The sequence below is a fragment of the Pelophylax lessonae genome (genome assembly GCF_965119305.1).
Source record: "Pelophylax lessonae genome assembly, chromosome: 13".
Lineage (NCBI taxonomy): Eukaryota > Metazoa > Chordata > Amphibia > Anura > Ranidae > Pelophylax > Pelophylax lessonae.
In genome coordinates, this window is record NC_138780.1 from 56,135,739 (window position 1) to 56,162,465 (window position 26,727).

Sequence of the window (26,727 nt, forward strand, 5' to 3'; positions counted from 1 at the left end):
AAAAATAAAACATTTTTGAAACACAACTAAACCAATCAAAACAAAATATGGGCAAAGCAAGAAGCAAGTCAGCAAAGGGCCAGGGGGTACGTTACCACTCCAAAGACCGGTGGGCAAGCGTAGACGTAAAGCATGGCTGAAGGCCCAATGCAGTCAATCAGCAATGTGGTATCAGCAAACGGATCCATGAGTTCACGGCTACGCTGCAAAGAGTAATAAAAAAGACAAGAGAAACAAACAAACAAAAAACAGAAATAAGTGGAAACAGGGGACTGCAGTAAGCAGGGTGCGGGCCCAGATCCAGGTGTATGCTGCGGGAGAACATTGTTAGCAAGTAATGGATGGAAGAAGGGCCAAATTAATCCCCTCTTCTGGCTCTTCGGAGTTGTGGAGGCTTAGTGGGGCTGTGGAAAGCATTGAGACTGGCAGGCATATGGGCCTGTCTGGTTCCAGAGGGCGAGTGGTGATGTCTGGCCCGAGCGCCCTGGGCCTCCATGGGGTCCCCTTCGGGGACTTTCCCCTGGCCGGGAGCATTCAGGTATTCCGCATACCAATTGGGGAGGTCCATATATTGAATAACCAAAGTGGAGCAGAAATGGGGGAGGTCTTCCGGAACCCTAAGGAGGGCAGTGCGGCCTTGTGTGGAGGCTGAAAGGCAGAATGGGAACTTCCACTTGTAAGTAATGCCCTTAGCCCGAAGAACATCAAGTAACAGTCTAAGTTCCCTGCGGCGTTGAAGGGTGATACCGGAGAGTTCTTGGTATATCTGGACAAGGGCGCCATCCCATTCAATCTGTTGTCTGTTCCTGGCCTTGCGCAAGATATCTTCCTTCAGGCGGTAATCAACAAGGCAACATACCACATCCCTGGGCGAGTCCCCTTCCCTGCCCCTCGGGCGCAGAGCCCTATGTATACGCTCCAAGTCTATAGGGGATTGTGGAGGCCGGTCCAGGAGTCAATTGAATAGGGATATTATACTGGGGGATAGGTCCCCTTCTACCGTTTCTGGCAAGCCCCTAACACGGAGGTAAGGGTGTCTGCCCCTGTTATCCAAGTCTTCCAAATGACGCTGCGTATCTCTCAGTTGCATGGTATGGATATCTGTTTTGCAGTATAAGTCACGGATGGCAAAGTCCTGGTGGGCGGTGATTTTCTCTACCTCCTGATCCCGGCTGGTGAGGGAGTGTGGCCGGTGAGGGAGTGTATGTCAGCCCGCAGATCAGAAATGGCCGCCCCCAGTGTGTCCTTAATGTCTGCAGTAATGATTTTTAAATCGTCCATGCACAGCTGTCTATGTGCTATGGATGGCTGTGTGTCAGGCTCAGGGTCCCCCCGAAGTCATCGCTGCATAAGAGCGGGTGGATGGAGAGGGATTGGTGGCAGGCGGGGAGCCGCGGCCTGTCAGCGCCATATTGAAGGCCTGAGTGCGGAACAATTCTGGGATACTGGGGCTGATCTAAGAGCCTGTGTCCCTCGGGGAACGTGAGCGGGTGGCTGAGGTGGAGCGGGCTGATGATGCCATCCTTACCGGGACCGTGCAAGGCTGGATGTCTCCTGTCAGGCTGGTTGCAGGCTCGTGGCGGCGGGAGCTCTTCTCTTACGCGGCCATCTTCCAGCGCGACCAGACCACGCCCCCAAACCATATTTAATACCTTAGTCCTGTTTCTCCTACTTTTAGTTATTTTGATTTGATGCAGGCTACTAAGCGTGAGTTGCACCTCCACCTGACTGAAATTACCAGGCTGGATGTATATAAAAACTTTTTTTTTTTTTTTTTTTTTTTTTTTTAGCAGGGGATCGTAACCGACACTTACTGGTTATGTTGGCCCACCACGATCAACCCTCCACGCTAATCCCTGAATCTGTACTTACAGTATATATTAAAAGGTGCATACTACCTCCTACTAGAATAAGGGTCATATACACAAGCAGCGCTGAGAAATGTCATGACTAAACATGAAAAAAATGTGAAGGAAACATGCGAAAGAAACAGGGTCCATAGAGCCCATATATATTATGATAATGCTAAAGTCCATAGCGGGAAGTAACACCAGTGTTAGAGCTGAACAGGAATCAATCCCTTCACCTCACCATGTGAAACCTCTCCCCAGGGAATCGCACTTACCAGAAGACTGGCAAATAAACAGCCCAAAGACAAACAGGTTCCCAATCTCTAGAATCCGTACCACCGTCTCAGATGTACACTCTCTGATGCATAAGGCTGCTCACCCGGACATGTAACACTCAGATGTAGTGCATGGGAGGAAACATAAAGAGCACATAGAGCAGTATTGCTAATGCACACATTTATTGAGCCCAACCCCCCTTCACAATTGCACTTACAACAAGACAGAGTAAAAACAGCGTAGAATCATATGCATAACTGAAGACAGTAACAGCCGCATTAGGGAGCCTACCAGACCTCCGTCATACTCGTCATTAACCGTAAGTCCACAGAATGTACCGAGCCTCCCACCTGGCGCCCTGCTTCCTAGGTGACCGTGTAGCTCGTGCACTGACCGGTTTCGTCTTACAAGACTTCAGCAGAGGGAGCGTAAGGGCACGAGCTACACGGTCCCCTAGGAAGCTACACGGTCACCTAGGAAGCTCCCTCTAATCTTTTTTGAAAATAGCATTAAATAATGGAATAAATATTAAAACATATTGTACCTTCTTAATCTGAAACTTGGGCTTGCTTTTTTCTGCACAGTTGCTCAATTCTTGGTCAAACTTGAAATAAGAACACATGAATTTCATCTGCGACTGAAATTAGGAGGGTCACCAGGGCAGATCATGGAGAGGGGGGGTCACAAGGGCAGAGCACAGTGGGTGGGGTCACCAGGGCAGAGCACAATGGGAGTCACCAGGGCAAAGCAGAGAACACAGCTTGTCGTTACCAGGGCAGAGTACAATGGGGAAGCACTAGGGCAGAGCACAGGGAGTCTGTAGTGGTGTTTAGTTTGCTTCACAAGCAGAGTGGTGCAGGGAAGCTGCTGTTAAACCCCTGTTCTGGCATGCTAATCCCTGCCAGCCCTCCTCTCTCCTCCATCCCAGGTGGTGTCACATACATTCACCTAGGATGGACAGAAAGGGTAGGGATCAGTGCAGGACAATTCAGTATGCTTCCCTATGCCACTCTGCAGTATGGATTCACCTAAAAAATGTGCTCACCTTGCTGAAACATATTCCCCAGATAGCATCACATGGACAACCCATGACGATGGAGGCAGGATGTTTCTCTCCTGCTGCACACTTTCCTCTAATCCAATGCTGCTCTCTAGAGTGATATCCTATGAGCCTGAATCTTAGGGGAGGCATCAGGTTTTAATGCACCCTTGCAGTACTCAATGTTAATGCACATAGAAACCACCATTAAGCGGATATACATCAGCCTCAATAGTGAATTATCGTGCAACCCTTGGGCTCTGTGAAACCCTGGTTGAGAGAGCCTGGTCTAAATGGACTGTGAGCCCTCAGTATCCAGCCAAAACCTACACCTTTTGACAGCTGAGGGGAGGCTTGACCACCTCCTACAGACATTGCATAAGGTAACCATTGAAGCCCGGAGTCAGCCCAACGTGTTTGGGCCCTCTTCCGTTGCTCATACACTTGTGCAGGGGACACTTTGGAGTGACTATACCTTGGTCAAGCTCACAGCCATACTGTAGATAGTTTCAGCTGTGTTCCTGAGGATGCAGCATATAATATCTGTGAAACGTGTTGAAGATCTCTGTTGCATGGCCTTGTTAGCATAATGTTGTGTTAAAGTTTAAAGAATGTACTAGCATTTAACTGAGAAACAAATGGATAATCTGATTAATAGCTAATGGAGATTGGAAGTGGATATCTGTACAACTGTGTTGAAGATGGGTTGTGTAATGGCAAGCCACATCACTTTATATAAGTAGCTTGTATATGTTTTTCTTTATATATATATATATATATATATATATATATATATATATATATATATATATATATATATATATATATATATATATATATATATTTATTTTTTTTTTTTTTAAACCACAGTTGACTGTAATGTAACATATTATTTTAGGTACTCCTGATAAAGGACAAAGGCGAAGTAAACCTTCCCCAGAGTTTATACCTCCAGAAAAACCTCCAACCAAAATGCAGTGGATTCCAGATGACACTGAAGTTACCTGCATGGTTTGTAAGAATGAGACATTCACTATGGTAAGTGTTCCTATACTTTCATGTTCAAGAAACCATTTAAATGAATACTATAGTTGTGTTTTCAGTAAGTTTTGATTAAACCAGGGGTCTCCAAACTTTTCAGTGTGAGGGCCACATTGAATATTTCAAAGATATTCGCAGGCCAAAAAAAGTCTGCTTTATAAATGAACAATTAAACATATTCCAATAAATAACTTCACATCAGAAGCCCCCCTCCCTCCATCAGAATCCCTATCAGGGTTACCCCCCCCCCCCTTACATCAGGGTTGCCATCATTGTTTCTCCTTACAGCAGAGTCCCCTCCCTACATCAGGCTCCCAATTAGAATCTCCCCTTACATCACAGGGTAATCAGTGGTATTTGGGGGTTAAAAGCAGAGATCAACTGATATAAATCTTCAGTCTGTATTGTCTAAGGATATGTTACTGACAATAGCTGGGGCCCAAAAATTTCTCTTAGCAGGCTATAGTTTGGAGGACCTGGTTTACATTTTGAAAGTAATTTTTAGTTGATGTGCCATGTATTATGACCATATCTCATATGTGAATAACACATGTTGGAAGAAAGTAATAAATAGTTTGCTGACATCAATTAAAAGTAATAATATAACAAAATATAAATTATAAAACTTTAAATGCAGTGATGTTTCAAATTGGAGATACAGAATGTTGCCAATGAAAAGAGACAATTACAGAAAAAAAAGTTACAGATAAAGAAAAGTGATAATGAAGTTACACCCTTACATTCCCTTTGTGCAGCCAGAAATCAAGAGACGGAGAGACTAAGGGGGTCTGTGTCTTACTTTTTACCACCCTTCACACCCTTCAATAGGTTTCAGTAATCCTAAGATTTTACAACTTTCAGTCAATGGAAAGCGCTTTTAGACGGCCAATTCTCAAAATATTGGTCAGCTGGAGGCCCTCCGTTGGCATTTATTACAACCATGTCCAGCTGAGCATACATCCTTTGTTCAATTCCACAGAAAGATCTATTACAATACTCCCTAGAAGATGTTAAAAATGACAATGAGTCCAGGGCCTACTTCTTTACATCAGCCAGGTGGTCGGACTAAAACAACCTCTTCAGAAACCCTTCAAGGGGGGTATTATGGTGACAGAACAGATGGTAAATTGCCTTTTCAGTTAATGTCCACCTAGTGCTTCTGAAGAATACCCTAGCACTGGCGACCCTAGCATAAGGAACATATAGTTATCCCGGGTAACTATAGGCCGGTCAGCCTAACATCAGTAGTCTGCAAAATTTTGGAGGGGACCCTTCCCATCCAGGCTAATTTTCAGCTTTCAGCACTGTCACACTTTGACTGACGATTGCGCGGTCATGCTACACTGTACCCATATGAAATTTTTATCATTTTTTTCACACAAATAGAGCTTTCTTTTGGTGGTATTTAATCATCTCTGGGTTTTTTATTTTTTACAAAAAAAAAGAATAAAGACAGAAAATTTTGAAAAAAAAAAAAAGTTTTTATTTTCTGCGAGTAAATTTTGAAAATAAATTTTTCTCCTTCACTGATGTGCGCTGATGAGGCGGCATTGATGGGCACTGATAGGCTGCACTGATGGGCACTGATAGGCTGCACTGATGGGCACTGATAGGCTGCACTGATGGGCACTGATGAGGTGGCACTTATGGGCACTGATGAGGTGGCACTTATGGACACTGATGAGGAGGTACTAATATGCCGCACTGATGAGCACTGATAGGCGGCACTGATAGGCGGCACTGATGAGCACTGAGAGGTGGCACTGCTGGGCACTGAGAGGTGGCACTGCTGGGCACTGAGAGGTGGCACTGCTGGGCACTGAGAGGTGGCACTGAGGTGGCACTGCTGGGCACTGAGAGGCGGCACTGAGAGGCGGCACTGATGGGCACTGGCGGATGGCACTGATGGACACTGACGGGTGGCACTGATGAGCACTGATGGGCGGCACTGATGAGCACTGATGGGCAGCACCATCAGTGCACACACTAGATGAGCAGGCACTGATGGGCACTGACTGGCAGCACTATGGGCACTGATTGTGGGCATTGATGGGGGGCACTGATGGCGGGCACTGTTGAGGGCAATTTGTGTGTTTTTTTACCTTGCAGTAATCAGGGCACTGGTGATCAGTGCCCTGATTACATGTCTCTGTGTCCCCGGCGCTGTGAGGTTCCCCCTCCTTCCTCACACTGCAGGCTCCGTGTGAGGAAGGAGCGCCGGCGATGAGAGATGATCTCATATGTTTACATATGAGATCATCTCTCATTGGATGGTCCGATCACGTGGTGAATGGCCGCTGTGATTGGCCATTCACCACGATCTGTGATCGGCTGTGTCCAAGGGACACGGCCGACACAGATTCTCCCCGATGCGCGCTCGCGGGAGCGCGTGGGGGGGGGGGTGTCACTGGGAGGCCGTTTAAAAACGGCCTCCCGAAAATTCGAGTCCGCGCTGCAGCCGTATATATAGGCTGTAGCGCGGATGGGAGAAAGTTAAGGGACCACATACAAGACGTTCGTAATGAAAATGGTATTATAAGTAGTAATCAGCATGGATTCATGAAAAATCGTTCGTGCCAAACCAATCTATTAACCTTCTACGATGAAGTGAGCTGCCACCTAGATAAGGGAAAGCCTGTGGATGTGGTGTATCTGGACTTTGCAAAGGCCTTTGACACCGTTCCCCACAAACGCTTACTGTACAAACTAAGGAAGGTAGGTATGGACCATAAGGTGAGTACCTGGATATAGAACTGGCTACAGGGGAGACTCCAGAGGGTGGTGATTAATGGGGAGTACTCGGATTGGGCGGGTGTGGAAAGTGGCGTCCCCCAGGGTTCTGTCCTGGGACCAATCCTGTTTAATTTATTCATAAATTATCTAGAGGAGGGGATATCTTGTACAATCTCAGTATTTGCAGATGATACTAAACTAGGCTTGCCAATATCTTCTATGCAGGATGTGGAAACCTTGCAAGCGGACCTGAACAAAATAACGGGGTGGGCAACTACATGGCAGATGAGGTTTAATGTTTAAAAATGTAAAGTAATGCACCTGGGGGCCAGAAACCAGAAAGCAAGCTACTCACTAGGGGGGAACCTCTGGGTGAGTCTAGGATGGAAAAGGACTTGGGGGTACTGGTAGCCAACAAGCTTGGCAGTGGCATGCAATGCCAAGCCGCCGCAAGCAAAGCCAACAGAATACTGGGATGTATAAAAAAGGGGATTCACTCCAGAAATAGATTATTCTCCCACTCTACAAGACTCTGGTCCGGCCACATCTGGAGTATGCTGTCCAGTTCTGGGCACCGGTACTCAGGAAGGATGTGCTGGAACTGGAGAAAGTCCAGAGAAGGGCAACAAAAATGATTAGGGGAATGGAGGACATCAGCTATGAGGAAAGGCTACAAGCACTGAACCTATTCTCTCTGGAGAAGAGAGACGATTGAGGGGGGATATGATATCAATGTACAAATACTGTACTGGCGACCCTAGCATAAGGAACAAACTATTCAGAGAAAGGAGATACAATAAGACACGTGGCCACTCACTAAAACTAGAGGAAAGGCGGTTTAACCTTAAAGTGCGTAAGGGGTTCTTCACTGTAAGAGCGGTAAGGATGTGGAATTCTCTTCCACAAGCAGTCGTATCAGCAGGGAGCATTGATAGTTTCAAAAAACTATTAGATGGGCACCTTAGAGACCACAACATACAGGGGTATACAATGTACGGTTAAAAGAAAACACACACACACACATCATAGGTTGAACTGGATGGACTGATGTCTTTTTTCAACCTCACTAACTATGTAACTATGTAACAAAAGTTCATAAATGATGTCTGATCATTTATGATGTCCTTGGAAATAGAAATAATTGTAGGCTCATATTTCTATATCATTACCCCCTATAGTTAATTCTTGAACTTCTGCCCTCCCTCAATGATTTTGTACCCACCCATGAGAGCCCTGTTCTTTCTTGAGTACGGCGGAACTCCTTATTTGTTCTGATGAACACATCAAGATAGACTTGAGACGGGGGGCGTGGCGACCGCGCACTAAGATGGCCGCGATCTGAGCGAGCTCCGCTCCGAGCCCAGGGATAACAGCGCCTAACCGGAGACCCGCCGCAGCTACAAGGCACCCACTGCCGTCCCCGTGCATAGGAAGCCTACCTGCTTCTTCCGCGATGCGCAGGAATCGCCAATTTCATGGGTCAGATGGTGAATGCACCGACAAACAATGCGGTACTTGACCTACTGATTGCCAACAATACAGACCTGCTCACGGATATAGAAATACGGGCCAACTTAGGAAACAGTGACCATAGGTCAATTAGTTTCAGTATTAATTATAGTAATGGGAAACACAAGGGCAATATAAGAACACTGAATTTCAAAAGAGCCAATTTCCCAAAACTGTGCTCAATGCTAGAAAATATCAAATGGGATAGAACCCTGGGAACAAAGAACACGGAGGAAAAATGGGAGTGCTTCAAGAGCATACTTAACAAAGGGATTGACCAGTGCATTCCAAAGGGAAATAAATTTAAAAGAGCAAAACTAAACCCTGGGTGGCTAAACTCCAACATAAAAATGCATATTAATGCTAAAGGAAAGGCCTTCAAAAAATACACGACTGAGGGGTAATTGGCAGCATTCAAGCATTACAAAGAGTGTAATAGGAAATGTAAAGATGAAATCAGGGCGGCTAAAATAAAACACGAGAGACATATAGCGGAAGAGAGTAAAAAGAACCCCAAAAAATATAAACAGTAAGAAAGCGAGGCCAGAACACATTGGCCCCATAAAAGACGATAAGGGAGTTTTGGCCACAGAGGACAGGGAAAAGGCGGTAGTGTTAAAAAATTTCTTCTCTTCAGTCTTCACAAAAGAATTGGGGGGCTACACTAACCCAGCTTGTAAGGCCAAACTAAACAACACACCTCAGGAAATACCGCCATGGCTAACCGAAGATAGACTTAGAACTAAACTAGAGAAACTTAACATAAATAAATCACCGGGACCGGATGGCTTGCACCCGAGTGTTCTTAAGGAGCTCAGCCAGGTGACTGCCAGACCATTATTCTTGATCTTTAAGGATAGTTTAGAGACGGGTATGGTGCCAGCTGATTGGAAAAAAGCCAACGTTGTACCAATATTTAAAAAGGGACCGAGATATATCCCGGGTTACTATAGGCCGGTCAGCCTAACATCAGTAGTCTGCAAGATTTTTGAGGGGATGTTAAGGGACCACATACAAGACTTTAGTATTGAAAACGGTATTATTAGTAGTAATCAGCATGGATTCATGAAAAATCGTTCTTGCCAAACCAATCTATTAACCTTCTATGATGAAGTGAGCTGCCACCTAGATAAAGGTAAGCCTGTGGATGTGGTGTATCTGGACTTTGCAAAGGCCTTTGACACCGTTCCCAACAAACGCTTACTGTTCAAACTAAGGAAGATAGGTATGGACCATGGGATGAATACCTGGATAGAGAACTGGCTCCAGGGGAGGTTGCAAAGGGTGGTGATTAATGGGGAGTACTCAGATTGGGTAGGTGTGGAAAGTGGGGTCCCCCAGGGTTCTGTCCTGGGGCCAATCCTGTTTAATTTATTCATAAATGATCTAGAGGAGGGGATATCGAGTAAAATCTCAGTATTTGCGGATGATGCTAAACTAAGCATGCCAATATCTAATGGGCAGGATGTAGAAACCTTACAAGCGGACCTGAACAAAATAATGGGGTGGGCAACTACATGGCAGATGAGGTTTAATGTTGAAAAATGTAAAGTAATGCACTTGGGTGCCAGACACCAGAAACCAAGCTACTCATTAGGGGGGGAACCTCTGGGTGAGTCTAGGATGGAAAAGGACGTGGGGGTACTGGTAGACAACAGGCTTGGCATGATAAAAGCACTCCCAAGTGACGAGGCGGGCAGGCTCCAGCGAGCGCGTCCCTGTGAGTCAGCCGTGGGCGCCCGGTAACGTCATCACTTGGCGCCACTGCAGCTGTTCGAGAGCAGGAGCGGACGCTGCCGCACAGACCGATCATCCCTCGCGGCTGGAGCGCATCGCGGGGGTTGGAGTTCCTGCTCCCCCTTCTTCATCTCTCGCTCCTCTCACGGCCCTCAAGTGTCTTCACCAGCAAGGCTCCCCATTTGGATAGACGTTGCCATCTTGCTCCTGGGTCCTCCCGACTTAAGGTATCACCTGACTGTTGAACTGTTGGACATCTGCTGGCATCATCTTATTTCAGTAGTATCTTTTAGCCCTTTTTTAATAAATGTGTCTATTTGATTCAAGAGACTGAGCAGTATACATTGACTTTGATATTGTGTCTGGGAGCGCCATCACACCCAATTTTTGTTGTATTATTGGCAAGAAGAAAGCCATTTCTTAAAGATATCCATAAAAAGTTTTGTTTAAAGTTTGCCACAAGCCACCTGGGAGACACACCAAACATGTGGAAGAAGGTGCTCTGGTCAGATGAAACCAAAATCAAACTTTTTGGCAACAATGCAAAACGTTATGTTTGGCATAAAAGCAACACAGCTCATCACCCTGAACACACCATCCCCACTGTCAAACATGGTGGTGGCAGCATCATGGTTTGGGCCTGCTTTTCTTCAGCAGGGACAGGGAAGATGGTTAAAATTGATGGGAAGGTGGATGGAGCCAAATACAGGACCATTCTGGAAGAAAACCTGATGGAGTCTGCAAAAGACCTCAGACTGGGACGGAGATTTGTCTTCCAACAAGACAATGATCCGAAACATAAAGCAAAAACTACAATGGAATGGTTCACAAATAAACATATCCAGGTGTTAGAATGGCCAAGTCAAAGTCCAGACCTGAATCCAATCGAGAATCTGTGGAAAGAACTGAAAACTGCTGTTCACAAACGCTCTCCATCCAACCTCACTGAGCTCGAGCTGTTTTGCAAGGAGGAATGGGCAAAAATTTCAGTCTCTCGATGTGCAAAACTGATAGAGACATACCCCAAGCGACTTACAGCTGTAATCGCAGCAAAAGGTGGCGCTACAAAGTATTAACTTGAGGGGGCTGAATAATTTTGCACGCCCAATTTTTCAGTTTTTTATTTGTTAAAAAAGTTTGAAATATCCAATAAATTTTTGTTCCAACTCATGATTGTGTCCCACTTGTTGATTCTTCACAAAAAAATTACAGTTTTATATCTTTGTTTGAAGCCTGAAATGTGGCAAAAGGTCGCAAAGTTCAAGGGGGCCGAATACTTTTGCAAGGCGCTGTAACTATGTACAGCAGTGTAATGGAATGTTGGATCGGGTCCTTGGAGATGCAAAGCTTCTCATAAGGAAACATCAATGGTGGAGAGCGTACCAAATCCAATATTGGACGCATAAAGTGAGTGAGTTGGCAATATCGCCAAAAGTCCATGGGGAATCTCCCATAACGTTCCCGGAGCTCCAATAGAGGCAAGATCGCCCCCCCCCCCCCCCCTGGACAAAGTGGCCACATCGTGTCTCCCCACCCGACGCCCAGGTTCCAAAGAAGGAAACATCCTCCCCAGTAATGAACCACGGGGACCCCCTGAGGGGCGCCAGGGGGAGAGACCGCTACTGACAGCTGTAGTCTCTTGTTTATCATCCCAGACCTGCAAGGTATGACGGTGGCCGGGGAAACCAGTGGGGAGAGGCCCCTGTATGCTCCATTGAGCCAGGGGGCATGAGACAAGTTTCTGCCCGCCATGAATTTCTCCATGGGGACCCAAAGCTTGTTCCTTACATGGTGATGTCAGTCCAGAATCCTCTGAAAGGCTATCGCTTCATAATGTCTCCGAACCACCGGAATACCCCAGGCCACCTGCACGTTTGGAGCATTGCATGAGGCTAAAATCCAGGAGGGGACGTCTGCCATTCCAAACCAAACGGATAAACATGCTGTGAAGGCTTAAAAAGGACAAGGCAGGTGCACAGGTAGCATCTGTAAATAAAACAGAATACACGGCAGGACATTCATCTTCAACACATTCACCCAGCCAATCCATGTCAACGTCAGCTTGGCCCAGTCAGTAAGGTCCCGTCGGATCACCGTTAAAAGGGTACATAGTTAAGGGTAAAGACGTCTGCCGAGCAGTCAGGCAGGAAGACCCCCAAGATATTTGAGCTTGGAGTGGCACCATGTGAACGGTAGGGAGAACTTCAGCGTATTGGCCATCTCCTGTGCGATGTTTAGGGGCAGAATTTCAGATTTGTCAAAATAGATTTTGAAGTTGGAGAGCGAGTGGAAGACCCTGAGCTCCGACATGAGGACCGGCAGAGACGTTTGTGGTCTGGTCACATAAAAGAGAACATCGTCTGCATACGCGGATAATTTATGTTCCGTGGGACCCACCGTGACACCCCCAATGTCCAGGGTTCTCCATGACCCTGGCCAAAAATAGCGGCGAAAGGGGGCATCCCTGGCGCGTGCCATTTTGAATCGGGAAGGGAGAGGACAGGAAGCCACCCGCCTTAACCCTGGCCTCCGGGGACGCATATAGCACCACCAGCCAACAGGACATGTGAGGACCTAAACCCAAACGCTCCAGAACCTGTCGCATGTACACCCAATCCACCCTGTCAAATTCCTTTTCAGCATCGGTTGACAATAGAAGGCAGGGTGGCTGGAATGGTTGAGACCCGACCCAGTGTATGACCTGGAGCGCCCTATTGGCATTGTCTCGAGCCTCCCTACCTGCTATAAATCCCATCTGGTCAGGGTGAACCACCGACGGCAGCAGAGGTTTTAGTCTGTCCGCCTTACCATCCTTAGGGAGTAATGTAATGTGAGCGAAGAGTGTGTCCCTAGTGGTAGGTGAGCCCTGCACCAACACATTGAAGTACTTGCACATAAGGGACTAAATTTAAGGTAATACGTGTTGGTATAGCCATCAGGCCCTGGGCTCTTGCCCTTTGGCAAAGCCTTAATTCTGCCCCCAGTTCGTGTTCTCAGATAGGTTTCTCGAGGGCCCCTGCTGCCCGAGAACTAAGTTGAGGGACGTCCGCTTCCGCTAGGTACTGTTGGATCCGTTTGTGTTTCGCCGCTAGCGCTGCATCCAATAATGGGGGTGAGAGGTTGTAGAGCCGGGCATAGTATTCCCTGAAAGCCTCAGCGATCCAAGAGGGGAGCTGTGTCACGGTGCCCCGAAGGGTCTGTAATTTAGGGATACGGGTCGAAGCCCACTGCCTACGCAATGCCTGGGCCAACATCCAGCCACATTTTTTGCCATACTCGTAAAATTTGTGGGAAAGATAGCGTAAGCGTCTGCCTACCTGCGCCTCAAGGAGGGCAGACCGCTCCTCCCGAAGGGTCTGAAGCGTTTGAAGGGCCTCTGTCAACAGCGACTTTTTATGCGGCAATTCCCCCTCTCGGATCCACGCCAAGAGCCGGTGGAGATCCGCCATACGTTCCTTCCGTAAGCGTGCCCCCTGTGAGATCAGTTTGCCCCGAACCACCGCCTTGTGTCCCTCCCAAACCACTGATGGGGAGACTTCGTCACCACCATTCCCCTCAAAGTAGTTGGAGATCGTCTCAGTTACTTTCTGGGCCACAACTGCATCATCTAGAAGATTTTCATTTAGGCGCCAAGTCCATGCTCTATCCCCTCGATGTAGTTGGTCTAGCTTTATAGTCACAGGTGCATGGTCTGAGTACGAGTGTTAATGTCTGCCCCCACCAGAGAGTCCAGGTGAGACTGGTCCACTAGCAGCATGTCTATACGCGTGTAAGAGTTGTGGGTCGCCGAGTAGTAACTGTAGTCCCGGAGGGAGGGGTGGAGAAGTCACCATTAGTCCACCAGTCCGTGGGCCTGTACAGTTTAAGGAAACAACGATGTGCAGCAAATGAGTGTGCCGAGCGTCAGTACGGGGGTCCGCGCAAAAGTTGAAATCTCCCATGAGGACCAACTGGCCCTCGCGGAATGTGGCCAGTGATTCCAGTGTCGCGTCCAGAAAGGACAATTGACCCGAATTTGGGGCGTATATAGAGGCCAAAGGGCGACCATATAGCGTCCTCTTCAGAAAGATGTACCTGCCCTGTGCGTCTTGAAGGTGGTCCAACGGGACAAAGGGACAGTCCCTATGTATATGTATAGCTATCGTGACCCCCCCCCCCTGATTTCGGTCGTGGGGAATGGCTGTGAAACCATTGGCTATATAGATGAGTGGGCAGTCTAGGCATGGATTGGGGACAAAAATGCGTCTCCTGCAAGAATACCACCTGTGCGCCCAGTCTCCGCAATTCAAGCCACAACTTACCCCATTTAAATTGGGAGCTCAATCCCCGGACATTATACGTTAGGATTTTCAAGGGAGCCATTTGCGATCCAACAAGAACGGACCCCGTGGGCCCGGGGCCGGTGCGGGAGAGAGATCCACTAGCACCACCACATATCTGACCAAGGACCCTGTAAAACCGAAATCAAGATTACATGACCTTGAGACACTTAACACAAAAGAAGGAGGGGGACAAAAAAAAAAACATAAAAACAATCACATAACAAACCAGGAGGATCTAAGGTGGCTAAAAGACCATCCTCTACCTCAAAAAGTGCCTTGTTTGGCTGGGATGGACCCCGTCCCCCACCGCCGGAAAAAGAGAAGGGGGGCGCCCCCGCCCACCAACGGCCGAGGCCCCAAAAAGGGGGTCAAACACAGACTCCTGCGAGTCCAGAAAATCTGTAAAAAAGGGGGGTAAAATGGTAGGGCAGGAAAAAGTGAGGCATCCTGCAAAACACCTCTATGGAGGACGGTTCCCAGTCCACCAGTTCAAACAGGAGCAAGGATAAATGAAATAAGCCAAAAAAGAAAAGGGGGAGCCAGCTTCTAACTATGGGCGGTGAGGAGACGCTAACACAGCCCGGTCCTCCGAAGTCCAAGGACTGCCTTTAAGGAAGCAGCCGGGGATTCTCGGCAAAAAAAGGGGGGTGTTTGTCAAGTCTGCCGGGTCTTCAAGGGTCCGGGCAGGAAGGCCCGGAGCGGGGGCGATTGTGGTTGCGGCCAAGCCGGCGCGCCTGCTGCCAAAGGGGGGGGGGGGGGTGTGAGCTGGCAGTGGCAAGTCAGGTGAAAGGCGCCAATCCGGTATATCCACTTGTGGAAGATCAAGTTGGGTAAGAAAGTGCGTGAGTTTATCTCGGTTTCTGAGAACATGCTGTCTGCCATTTTTGGTTACGGAGAGGCTAAAGGGGAAGCCCCAGCGGTAAGTTAAGTCTGCATCCCTGATGGTTTCCAGCAGTGGTTTCAAGGCCTTGCGTTGCATCAAGGTGCGACGGGAGATATCGGGGTACAATGAGATCTGCGCCCCGTCAAAGTCCATGGCAGGGACCCCCCGCATATGGTACATTATGCTGTCTTTCACAGTGTATTTATGGAGCTTGCAGATAATGTCCCGGGGTCTATCAGGGTCATCAGAGGGGGGGCGCAGGGCCCTGTGCGCCCGGCCAATTTTTATGTGGGCCGAGGCATCCCTTCCCAGAATCTGCTTAAATAAACCCTGGAGAGTGGGGACAATGTCCCTTGCAGCGGTGGCTTCTGGCAGACCTCGGATGAGAATATTTCCTCTGCGACTCCTGTTTTCCATATCATCAATCTGGTCTAATAGTGCATCAATGTGCTTGTCCTGCAGCTTACAGTGATCAGTGAGGGCCTGTACCGCAGGGATTATGTCCTCCACTCTGGTCTCAACAGTTTCCACTCTGTGGCCTAGGTGTGTGGTGTCTGCTTTAATGGCGTCTATCTCCTTGTGTAGGGCCTTCTCCACCCTATCTGCCAGTCTGTCTAGGTCCGCGGCCGTGGGGAGGGACAAGATGTGCGCCCTAAGGTCCCTATGCTCAGCTAGGTCAGCTGTATCTTCCGGGCCACCACGGGTGGTGGAGGAGCCCGTGGATGCCGGGGATGTTGGTGCGGTGAATTCCAAGGGCAGGGATGGGATGAGAGAGGGTGCGCTTACCACTGGTTTGCTGTGCTCCGGCGCCATCTTGGATGGTGTAAGCCCGGGCCGGCGGCTGCCGGCGAAGAAGTCTCCGATTGAGCCCGAGTGCAACCGAGGTGTCCCCTGAGGCTGCGGGGACTTTCCCCGTTTTGAGGGCATCCTGAAGGGAGCAAGGTGGAGGTCTCCGTTGCTCGGTATGGTGCTTTAGAGACGTGTGGTGCCGGGAGCTCCTGTGTAGAACGTCCTCACTCCTCCATGCAGTGACCACGTACCCATCAATGTTTTGGAGCTCAAAGCAATAAAGCTTTGTCTGAGCCACTGGATGACTTGTCTGCAAGATTGTCCGGTTTGGATTCAATCGGACAATGCCACGGCTGTGGCTTACATCAATCATTGGGGGGCACCAAGAGTGTCTTGGTGGCCAAGGTTCTGGCTTGGGCGGAATAGTTTGTTTCAGCCCTCTCTGCTGCGCACATCCCAGGTGTGGAGAACTGGCAAGCGGATTACCTGAGTCGTCAGGCGTTGGATCAAGGGGAATGGTCTCTTCACCCGGAGGTGTTTCATCGCCCGAGGTCGATCTGTTTGCTTTTCGTCTGAGCAAGAAAGTTCAGAGGTTCGTAACCAGGTCTCAGGATCCTCTGGCCAACGCCACAAACGCACTGGAGGCTCTTTGGGGTCAGTATCGACTGATTTAGGCCTTTCCTCCATTGAAACTCCTGTTGAGGCTTCTAGGCAGGACAGAGATGGAAGGAATTCCGGTTATTCTGATGGCCCCAGACTGGCCTTGTCGCTCTTGGTATGCAGACCTAGTAAGGTTGGTCGCCCATGCTCCTTGGAAACTTCCTCTTAGGGGGGATCTGCTGTCCCAAGGGCCGATCTTCTATTCTGCTTTACAGTCGCTTGCTTTAACAGCTTGGCTGTTGAAAGCCAGGTGTTTAGAGATAGGGGTCTTTCTCACTCTGTGATTCCCTACACTGTTGAAGGCCAGGAAGTTGACTTCCAGGAAGATCTATCATTGTACGTGGAAATCGTACATTTCAAGGTGTGAATCACTGAAGGTGCACCCTCGCTTGTTTTCAGTAGCTAGGGTTTTGGCCTTACTGCAAAAAGTGGGTGAACAGCGGTTGGCTTTGGGCACTATCAAAGGCCAAGTGTCGGCTTTGGCTATGTATTTCCAATGTCCGTTAGCTATGCATGCCTTGATTTGCACTTTCATTCAGGGAGTGCGCCATATGGCTCCCCCGAAACGCTCCCCGCTACCTCCATGGATCTAAATTTGGTATTTCCTGTTCTTCAAAAGCCTCCTTTTGAGAACATTTGGGAGATTTTTCTGCTTTCATTGTCACAGAAGGTTGCCTTTTTGGTGGCTATAACTTCTGCCCACAGATTGTCTGAGTTGGTGGCGTCCTGCTGCTCACCTTATTTGGTGGTCCACAGAGATAAGGTGGTACTCTGACCTAATCAGTCTTTTCTTCCACTTTGTCCCAAGCCCAAACATCCCAAGGAAATTGCTGTGCATTCTTTGAATGTGGCTCAGGCGATCAGGGGTTACCTGGCGGCTACTGAGTCTTTAAGAAAATCAGATGCTCTTTTTGTCCTTACCGAAGGACCTCGTAAAGGATTGGCTGCGTCTGCTGCAACCATATCCAGATGGATCAGGAAGACGGTTGTTCAGGCTTATTCATTAAAGGGTCAGGTTCCTCCTTTACCTGTGAAGGCCCATTTTACTAGGGCGCTGAGTGCCTCTTGGGCTTTTCACCATCAGGCGTCAGTGATGCAAGTTTTCAAGCTGCAACTTGGTCGTCTGTGCATACATTTACAAAATTCTACAAAGTAGATGTGTTGGCATCCTCGGATGCCTTTTTTGGCCGCAAGGTTTTGCAGGCTGCGGTTTAAAGAAGAGAATCTTTTTTTTTTTTTTTTTTTAATTCTCTTTGAGGGTGTATGGTTTTTTTAAGGTGAGCTCCAGTTGTTCCTGGTTGAGCTCTGTTCTGTCTCAGCATCGATTGTACCTGTGACCTTCTTGTAGACCCCCCAGTCTGTAAGTGTGTGCAGCAGGTTGAATGATGGCTTTAACAGATAGTTTACTCAATGAATAAAGACTCCAGAGGTGTTCTCCAATGCTTCTTTATGCTTCAATTTAGCAAAGTCATAAACATAGAGGCTTTTCCATAGGTAAATTTCCAATGAAGTTACACAGCTTCCACACTCTGCAGTCTCCTCATAACAACTAAACAAAATGGGAGTTACAGCAGGAAATGTAGGATGGGAGAAACCATCTAGCCAGAAACAGCAGGGGTGCAAGGAAGATACCAATAACATAGCATAACATAACATGTAATAACTGCTCGACATTTAAAGCTGCATGGCAGCACACTCCCCGCCTGGTATCGTGAGATACCACTACACAATTATTTTCCATAAACATACAATTAACATTGCATACAGTAGAATGCTATGTAGCCCTCTCCTCTAAGCTAACTATGCTAGAGATCTAAGTGACTCCTTCACATAACACTGAATCAGAATTTTTGGAAGCAGGCATAATTAGGACTGTCTCAGTGACTGGTCTCAGGAAGGTTTTTGGGCTCCTGTCCTTTACAATCCTGACTTCCACACTTCGGACCTTTTTCATCATCACTAGCAATGGCCTTTGTAATAACTCCAACTGGCCACTGGATCCGATTGGTTTGCTTGTCTTTTAGAAGAACCAGGTCCCCTTCCTTTAAGTTAGACTTCTGGGTTTGCCACTTTTTACGTCCTTGGAGAAGTGTGAGGTATTCCCTCCTCCATCTGTCCCAGAAACAATCTGCAAGGTATTGAGCGTATCTCCATTGACGTTTATATATGTCCTTTTCATCAAAGATGCTCTTTGGCGCTGGGATCTGTCCAATTTTTCGGCTCAATAATGCAGCTGGAGTTAAAACAGTCGGACATTCTGGGTCTGTGGAAACAGCGGTCAATGGTCTTGAGTTGATTATTGCTGCGACCTCAGCAAGGAATTTAGTAAGTACTTCATGGGTAAGACGTGAAGAACTCACATCAAGCAACATAGAATCCAGTATGCGCCTTGCCATCCCAATCATACGTTCCCATGCTCCGCCCATGTGTGAAGCGTGTGGTGGATTGAATTTCCACTGGTTTGCAGTGGCGGAGAAGGTGGCCCTTGGAGGTGGCTCTGTCTGAGAAGCTCGCTCCCGCAGGGGTTTGTTAATGCTCTGGGACGCTCTCTCGCTATAATTGAACTGGTTGGTCAGTTTTCTCTCCTTCTTGTTGTTCTGGATGGTATTTCCTCACCTTCTGTCCCTTCTTCACTAGCCTGAGCGTCAGACTTCCCATCTGTATCTTTGTCTCCCGGCTCTGTGGAGTCGTTGGTCTAAGTCTCTTCAATGACTCCCAACTTCGCCCCCTGTCGCCGCGCTTCATCAGAGTCTTTGTGTGACATGTTTCCATCCAGGGAGAAGTGTACGGCCAGCTGGTCCACGATGCTAATGGGTTTGTAGGCTCGTTCCTTAAAACTGTACCTCACAATGTTCTGGGGGGCATGAGGGTTGTTTGCAGTCAGGATACGAGTGAATTCCTCCTTAAGTTCAGCCTCGCTGAGTTCCAGCTGGTCCGGAGGCTTAACCAGAGTCTTGGCCTGCATCCATTCATCAGCTCCATCCCCCATATCTGTGGAGTCATCTTCATCCTCCAAATTTCTTCTTGAGCAGATGTTGGAACTCAATGCTACAACTTCAGGCCGGATTTCCGGATCAGTATCTGGATCCTCCAGGTGGAAATTGATATCTTCTTCTGAGTTTGTAGAAGACTGGTCCATTAAAAACTTGGGTCCTGAAAACAAAATGGTCTGTGTGAGGACAACTGCTGGCACTAAAATCTTCTGCATGAATGCTAGAAAGTGCTCTTGCTTCTCAGGTTTATTACGGAGAGATTTCTTCAGTGCAGCAAATCTGGTTAAAGCTTGTTCTCGATTGTTAGGGAGAGTAAGCCTTGGTACTCGGAAGGGTAATGGAGCTACCCAACTGTTGGAATTGTCCTTGAAGAACTCTTCATCCATAATCTTGATGAACTCCTTGCCTTCGACTGAAGGGGCAATCTTGTTGTCATCACGAGTAGTTTGGTACACTGAATCACCAAAGTCCTTTTGAGAAGTGAGCTTGCAGTTAATGCTTTGGAGTGCTTGATATGGAACTTCGTTTTTGAAATCAAGTCTTTCCTTCACATAGTAGTGCAATGGACATTTCATCAATCGATAGGTAACATTAGTTTTGTAGGAAGCTATATCCAAGAGCTTGTTAGATTGGTCTAAACAGACTTCTCCTATTATCACCCATCCAAGATCAAGTTTCTGGGCCTGAGGAGCATCATCTGGACCGTTACATAACTATCTTATTTTATGAACTCTAGGAATGTCTCTCCCTAGTAGAATCAAAATCTTAACATCCTTGTTAAGTGGTGGAATGTAGTTAGCAATGTAAATCAAATGAGGGTGATGACGTGCAACCTCTGGTGTGGGGATTTCTTCTCTGTTGTTCGGTAGCTGATCACATTTGATTAGCGTTGGAAGAGGAAACTCTGTGTCCTCCTATTCTGATTCAACTATGAAGCCATGGGCTCTTCTTCCAGAAGTATTGACCTTTCCTGCACATGTCTGCAAGGTATAGGACTAGGTCTCTCCTTGAATGTTGAATAGGTCAAAGAATTCTGTACTGGCCAATGAGCGATTGCTCTGATCATCGAGTATGGCATACATTTTTATGGAATTTTGTGGACATCCTTCAGGAAAAACCCTTACAAGACATATCTTGATACAAGACTTGCTATGAAGCCCTTCTCCACATACCTCTGTACACCTTGTGGTTACGGGGTTGGCATATTGCTCAGTTCTCTCCCCGCCATCATCTGATGTAGTCTTGAGGTTGCTGTCGGGTGAAGGTTTCCTTTTGAACAGGTCTAAGTGAAGAGCGTCCACATGTTTGGCACTGTTACAGAGAGAACATCTGATGGCGATCTTACAGTCTCTAGCTAAATGATCGGAGGATGCACAACACTTAAAACAGATATTATGCTCTTTGTTCTTCAATAGGCTTGTCCTTAAATGCACGACATTTGATGAGAGAGTGTGGCGCATTATGAATAGAACACTGTTGACTAAGATTGCTAGTTTTAATGTCTGTAGCTAGGACGTTGGATGCTATCGCGGTCTTCCTCACGGCAATAGGATGCCTTAAATCCTTGAATTTACTGTTGGTGGCAATACCCCTTGAAGTACTTAAAGGAATGGTGGTTGTATCTGGATAGAAGAAGCTTGGGTCATTCTTGAATCTTGCAACCTTCCGCACAAACTCTGCGAAATAAGAAAAGGGAGGGAAGGAAACATAATGTTCATACTTATACTTTGATCCTACACTAGTCCACTTTCCCTGAAGATAACTAGGCAACTTTGCTACAATAGGATTTACGCCCTGAGCAGTGTCTAAATAGCTAAGACCTGGTAAACTAGGATCTAACTTAGCAATTTCAAGTTCAAGAAGGAGGTCACCTAACTCTCTAAGCTTATGATTGTCCTTAACAGAGATTTTAGGAAAGTCGTTTAGTCTCTTGAATAAGGCAGATACAATGACTTCGGGGCTCCCATAGCCTTGTTCTAGACGTTCCCAGGCAGCATCAAGGCCTGCTTTAAAGTTATAAATGAAGACAGATTTAAGTCTCTTTACTTGTTCTGAAGATTGACGCCCCAACCATTTTATTAGTAAGTCAAGTTCTGCTTGAGGTTCAATGTCCAAGTTCTTGGTTACCGCCTTAAATGTAGATCTCCAACTCCTGTAGTTCTCTGGGCCGTCATCAAATCTAGACAGTCCAGTTGTAATCAACTCTCGTCGCATCATATACTTGCTGAACTCTGCAATGTCAGTGCTTTCAGTTTTTATAGCCACCGGGTCTACTGATGGTGCGCCGTCTTGGACCATGGTTGGTATCTGTTGTTGGCTGGTAGGTAGAGAGAAAGGTGTTGCAGATGGGTTTAATTTAGGTAAGGGTCTGTCGTCTGAAGGTCTCTGAGCATTTGAAGTCAAAGAGAGCTGTACCAAAGGGGGTATAGAGTTCATTCTGTAGTCTTCTGCTGTGCCCTAGTAATCTCTATGCACATAGGGTTGTGGTGGCACATGAGCTGCGTAGGTTGATTCACTTGATTTTGTGACGTGCGGTAGTTGTGGAGGGTCTCTGTTAGTAGGTGTGTCTAGTTGACCAGCTTGCTTTGGCGACACATTGCCTTCTGATCCACTTGCTGGATGATTATGAGAAGAATCTCCAACTGTAGGTGGGACTGTATTGTCGTGGTTCTGAGTTAAGACAAACTGTAGGGTCCTTTCAACAGGGTCTTGGCAAGCTGGTACAAGCTGCTCCTTCTTCCAATAGGGCTTGTTCCAAGACAGATAACTCTGCTAAAGCTACTTCCTTTTCTCTGTTCTTCTGAAGAATTTCTAGCTGAGCCTCTGTTTCTGCTTGTATTCTTGCTTGAATGCGTTTAGCTTCTGCTTCCTTGCATTTAGCTTCTGCCTCCTTGCATTTAGCTTCTGCCTTGAAGGCTGCTTCTTTTTCAGCGCAGGCGGCTTGAACCTGGGCTACTGCAACCTTTTGGTGAGCTTTGAGAATTTGGTCGCTCAGTATTGACCTTATAGAGCAGGACCACAATGACTTGGAAGAAGATCTATGATATGAGCGGGCAGACCTAGATTTTCCTGAGTGTCTGGAAGAAGCAGAGTTACAGGATGTAGTTTCATGTAGCTGTGCCAATCTACCTTCTATCTGTGCCTTTGCTTCAAGATATGTGCTATGCCTCTGCTGGTCATTAGAAGTAAAGTCCTTTAATTCCAATGCAGCTTCCTCTATGTTGGAATGTGACAATAGGGAATAGTACTTCTCAGAAAGTCTTTTATAATTCTCAAATGCCTTCTTAACCCTTGAGAGAGCAGTGTTCAATTGCTCAGAATTGTTGCTAGTTTCATTAGTGGCTGTTATACAACTTAAAGTCTTTTCCCATAATGCAGTCAGGTTACTAGATGTTTCTTTCTTACTTGCTTCATAAACCTCCCTTGCCTTCAAGGATGGATGAGGGGCTCTGACAGGACGAGCAGAATGAAGTAAAGAGTCTGCTTTATCTTGACTAAATGCAGGTAACTCTGTGAGATCTCTGTCAGACATAATAAGTACTGTAGTTTTGGTGTCTTGTTAGAAATCTGCCAGAGCTCAGCTCTGTAAGTAGTGACTTCTGTTAGTAAGCAGGCTGGGCTGAGGTATTTGTTGTTACAATAGTTTGCTAGTGCTGAAAACTAGTTCAGACTGGAAGCTCAGCACAGAAGGCTGTAATAGTAATGAAGCATTCAGTAGGTGTCTGGTTTCATATGCAGAGTAATGCTTCTGGTGACACACAGGCAAGTGTGGTACTTACGTTTCTGAAGCTGCAGATACCTGTGATGGATGCTTCTGGAAATTTACTTCAAGTACTTCTTGGAAATGTACTTTCTGAAGCTGTATATTACTATGGAAATTTACTTTCTGAAGCTGTATATTCTTGGAAATTTACTTTCTGAAGCTGTATATTCTTGGAAATTTACTGGTTCTGAAGCTGCAGAGATAACTGTGTGATGGATTCATGGAAATTTACTGTTCTGTCTCAGCATCGATTGTACCTGTGACCTTCTTGTAGACCCCCAGTCTGTAAGTGTGTGCAGCAGGTTGAATGATGGCTTTAACAGATAAGCCCCGTACACACGTACCGATCGTCGTCATACAAACGTTCGTCTTTTCTCCCCGGGATGTCGGTGTCTGTTGAAAAGTGCAAAGACAGCACAAGAATTTTGTCCGCAGACTTCAGCTGACTGCAGAAGTGATGTCATGTAATGGTTAACTTTCCCTGTGTTTATTTTCTGAGCATGCCCAGTCTTGCAAATCTGCGGTCTGTCGGCTGATTTCTGTACTGACTGGCGAACAATCGTCCGTTCTGGTGTCCGCATACAAAAATTTTCATGTTTGCAAGAAAGACTCTTGTCCGCAGAATGTGCGCAGACAGCTGTCGGAGGCACCATACTAACACGCGTACAATCGGCAGATCTTTCGTCCGCCGACATTTGTATGACGACGATCGGTACGTGTGTACGGGGCTATAGTTTACTCAATGAATAAAGACTCCAGAGGTGTTCTCCAAAGCTTCTTCATGCTTCAAGTTAGCAAAGGCATAAACATAGAGGCTTTTCCATAGGTAAATTTCCAATGAAGTTACACAGCTTCCACACTCTGCAGTCTCCTCATAACAACTAAACAAAATGGGAGTTACAACAGGAAATGGAGGATGGGAGAAACCATCTAGCCAGAAACAGCAGGGGTGCAAGGAAGATACCAATAACATAGCATAACATAACATGTAATCACAACTGCTAGACAGTTAAAGCTGCGTGGCAGCATGAGCTCCATGTTACCTAGTTGGCTAAGTTTGGTCTTTAAGGAATTGCATTCTTTGCGTTTTTTCCCACCCCTCATACATATACTGCTTTGAGACGTCCCAATGGTCTAAGAAGATATGGAGCTGCATCTTTCAATGGACGATAGAGAAAACTGAATTTTTGTACTTACTGTAAAAACCTTTTCTCTGAAGCCCATTGACAGACGCAGCACCCCCCCCTCTACTTTTGAGTGAAATGGGTTTTTTGTCTTCTAAACACTGCTTGCAACCAAACTGGAATCTGGAAGAGTGTGTGGGGTTTTGCCTGTAGGGACAGCCCCATAGGCGTGGTAAAGCTTTTTCCTGCCTAGTGTCCTATTCCTGATGGGAGGATCATAACCCAATGGTCTAAAAATATATGGATCTGCGTCTGTCAATGGACTTAAGAGAAAAGGATTTTATAGTAAGTACAAAAATCCAGTTTTCTTTTTTTTTTTTACTAACAGGTAATTATCACTTTCTGTGTATGTAAAGTAACATTTAGAGAAGTGCACTCCCCGCGCCTGGAGTTTTAAAATATAATAGTTTATAAAATTTAGAATATATATATATATATATATATATATATATATATATATATATATATATATATATATATATATATATATATATATATATATATATATAATATATTGAAAATTATGTGAATATAGCAGCAGCAGTAGTAAAAAGTTGTATGGAAAGAATAGTCCTAAGAGGAGCCATCTACAGTGCTTGCTAATATAAATAAATGTGCAAATTGTGCAAAAGATATTGTGCAAACAATATATAGCAAATGTGATCCCAATATTTGATAAAAATGTACATATATATTGAGAATGAATAAATCATATAAAGCTGTATCAAAATGTGACATAAAAAACATAAAACATTTGTATGTATTTAAAAGTTCATCTCATGATATAAATAAATAAGTGATGGTGAAAGTTCCAATTTTTTTTCGTTTTTCCTTGCTTCAAGTAACTGGATAATAAATTGAAGTCCTATTAGGACTATTCTTTCCAATTATCACTTTCATCTTGGATGTAGGACCCCATGGTCCACATATATAGTATATTGATTGTGTGATTAATGAAACACGCCAACGCTCAGGATGAACTCCATTACTGTCAATAGTCCCGCCCACACCTGAGCATTCCATTGTTTAAAAAAGCACAAAAGGTTTGCTTTTACGTTTACGTTTTTAGCCTCTTAGAGCTCATTGGGGGGCAGAGCTGTTGGCAGGTTTAATTCAGTGTTGGCACTTTAAAATAAATAAGCTGGTTTTGTGTTGCAGTTTGGGTACTTAGTGCCCCATCACTGTCCTAGGGCGTCTGGTCTGCCAAATACATCACCTAATCAAAGACCTCAAAGTCTTTGTGAAAATACATCTGAGGCAACAGGATAGGGCTCATCTGAAACCTATACAATATTTTTGTTATATTCCTCTTTACTATATTTAATCTCCCTACCCACGAAAGAAGTCTATTCCCTAAATTAATTATTTTCTGATTAGATCCAGAAACGGAATGTAGTTAGTGTGGTATAACCTATTTATTGAAGATTTTAATTTTATCTCCAGATACTGGAGTTCCTTATTTTGCCATAAAAATGGAAAGGCAGGCTGTAATTTCTACTGGTGGTACAGATAAATGATATAATAAACAGACAGGCGGTCCGTTTTCACCCGATTTAGGGGAGAGCAGGACTCTGTCCATCTCTGCTCTGCACCTGTCATCCGCCTGCTCAGCGGGGATCAGTGAGCAAGAGTCATGGGACAACCGAGGCAATGGTGAACATCGCAGGATCAGAGGGCGCTCAGTTAAGGATTGGGGAGCACTGCACACAGGTTTTTTACTACCATGCATTGGATGCATGAAGGTAAAAAAACCTTCAGCCTTTAGAACCGGTTTAAGGCTCGGTTCACGCTGTTGCGACTTGGGGTCTAACTTGTGAGACCCCAAATCACATATGTGACATCCCATGTTAGTCAATGAGAGCTGTAAATTCCTTTCTCTAGACCTCCAAAACCTATTCAGATTCAGAATACTTTATTAATCCCAAAGAGAAATTATTAATATACAGTT

At 46.1% G+C, this 26,727-nt stretch overlaps 1 protein-coding gene across 1 annotated transcript in view; it reads left to right on the plus strand.

Annotated features, from left to right (window-relative positions):
- ZFYVE26 (zinc finger FYVE-type containing 26) overlaps nucleotides 1-26,727 on the plus strand; it is a 1,347,068-nt gene that overhangs the window by 784,404 nt on the left and 535,937 nt on the right. The window contains exon 25 of the mRNA XM_082275187.1: nucleotides 4,064-4,203. Coding sequence (XP_082131313.1) covers nucleotides 4,064-4,203 — 140 coding nt within the window. The remainder of the gene's footprint in view (nucleotides 1-4,063; nucleotides 4,204-26,727) is intronic.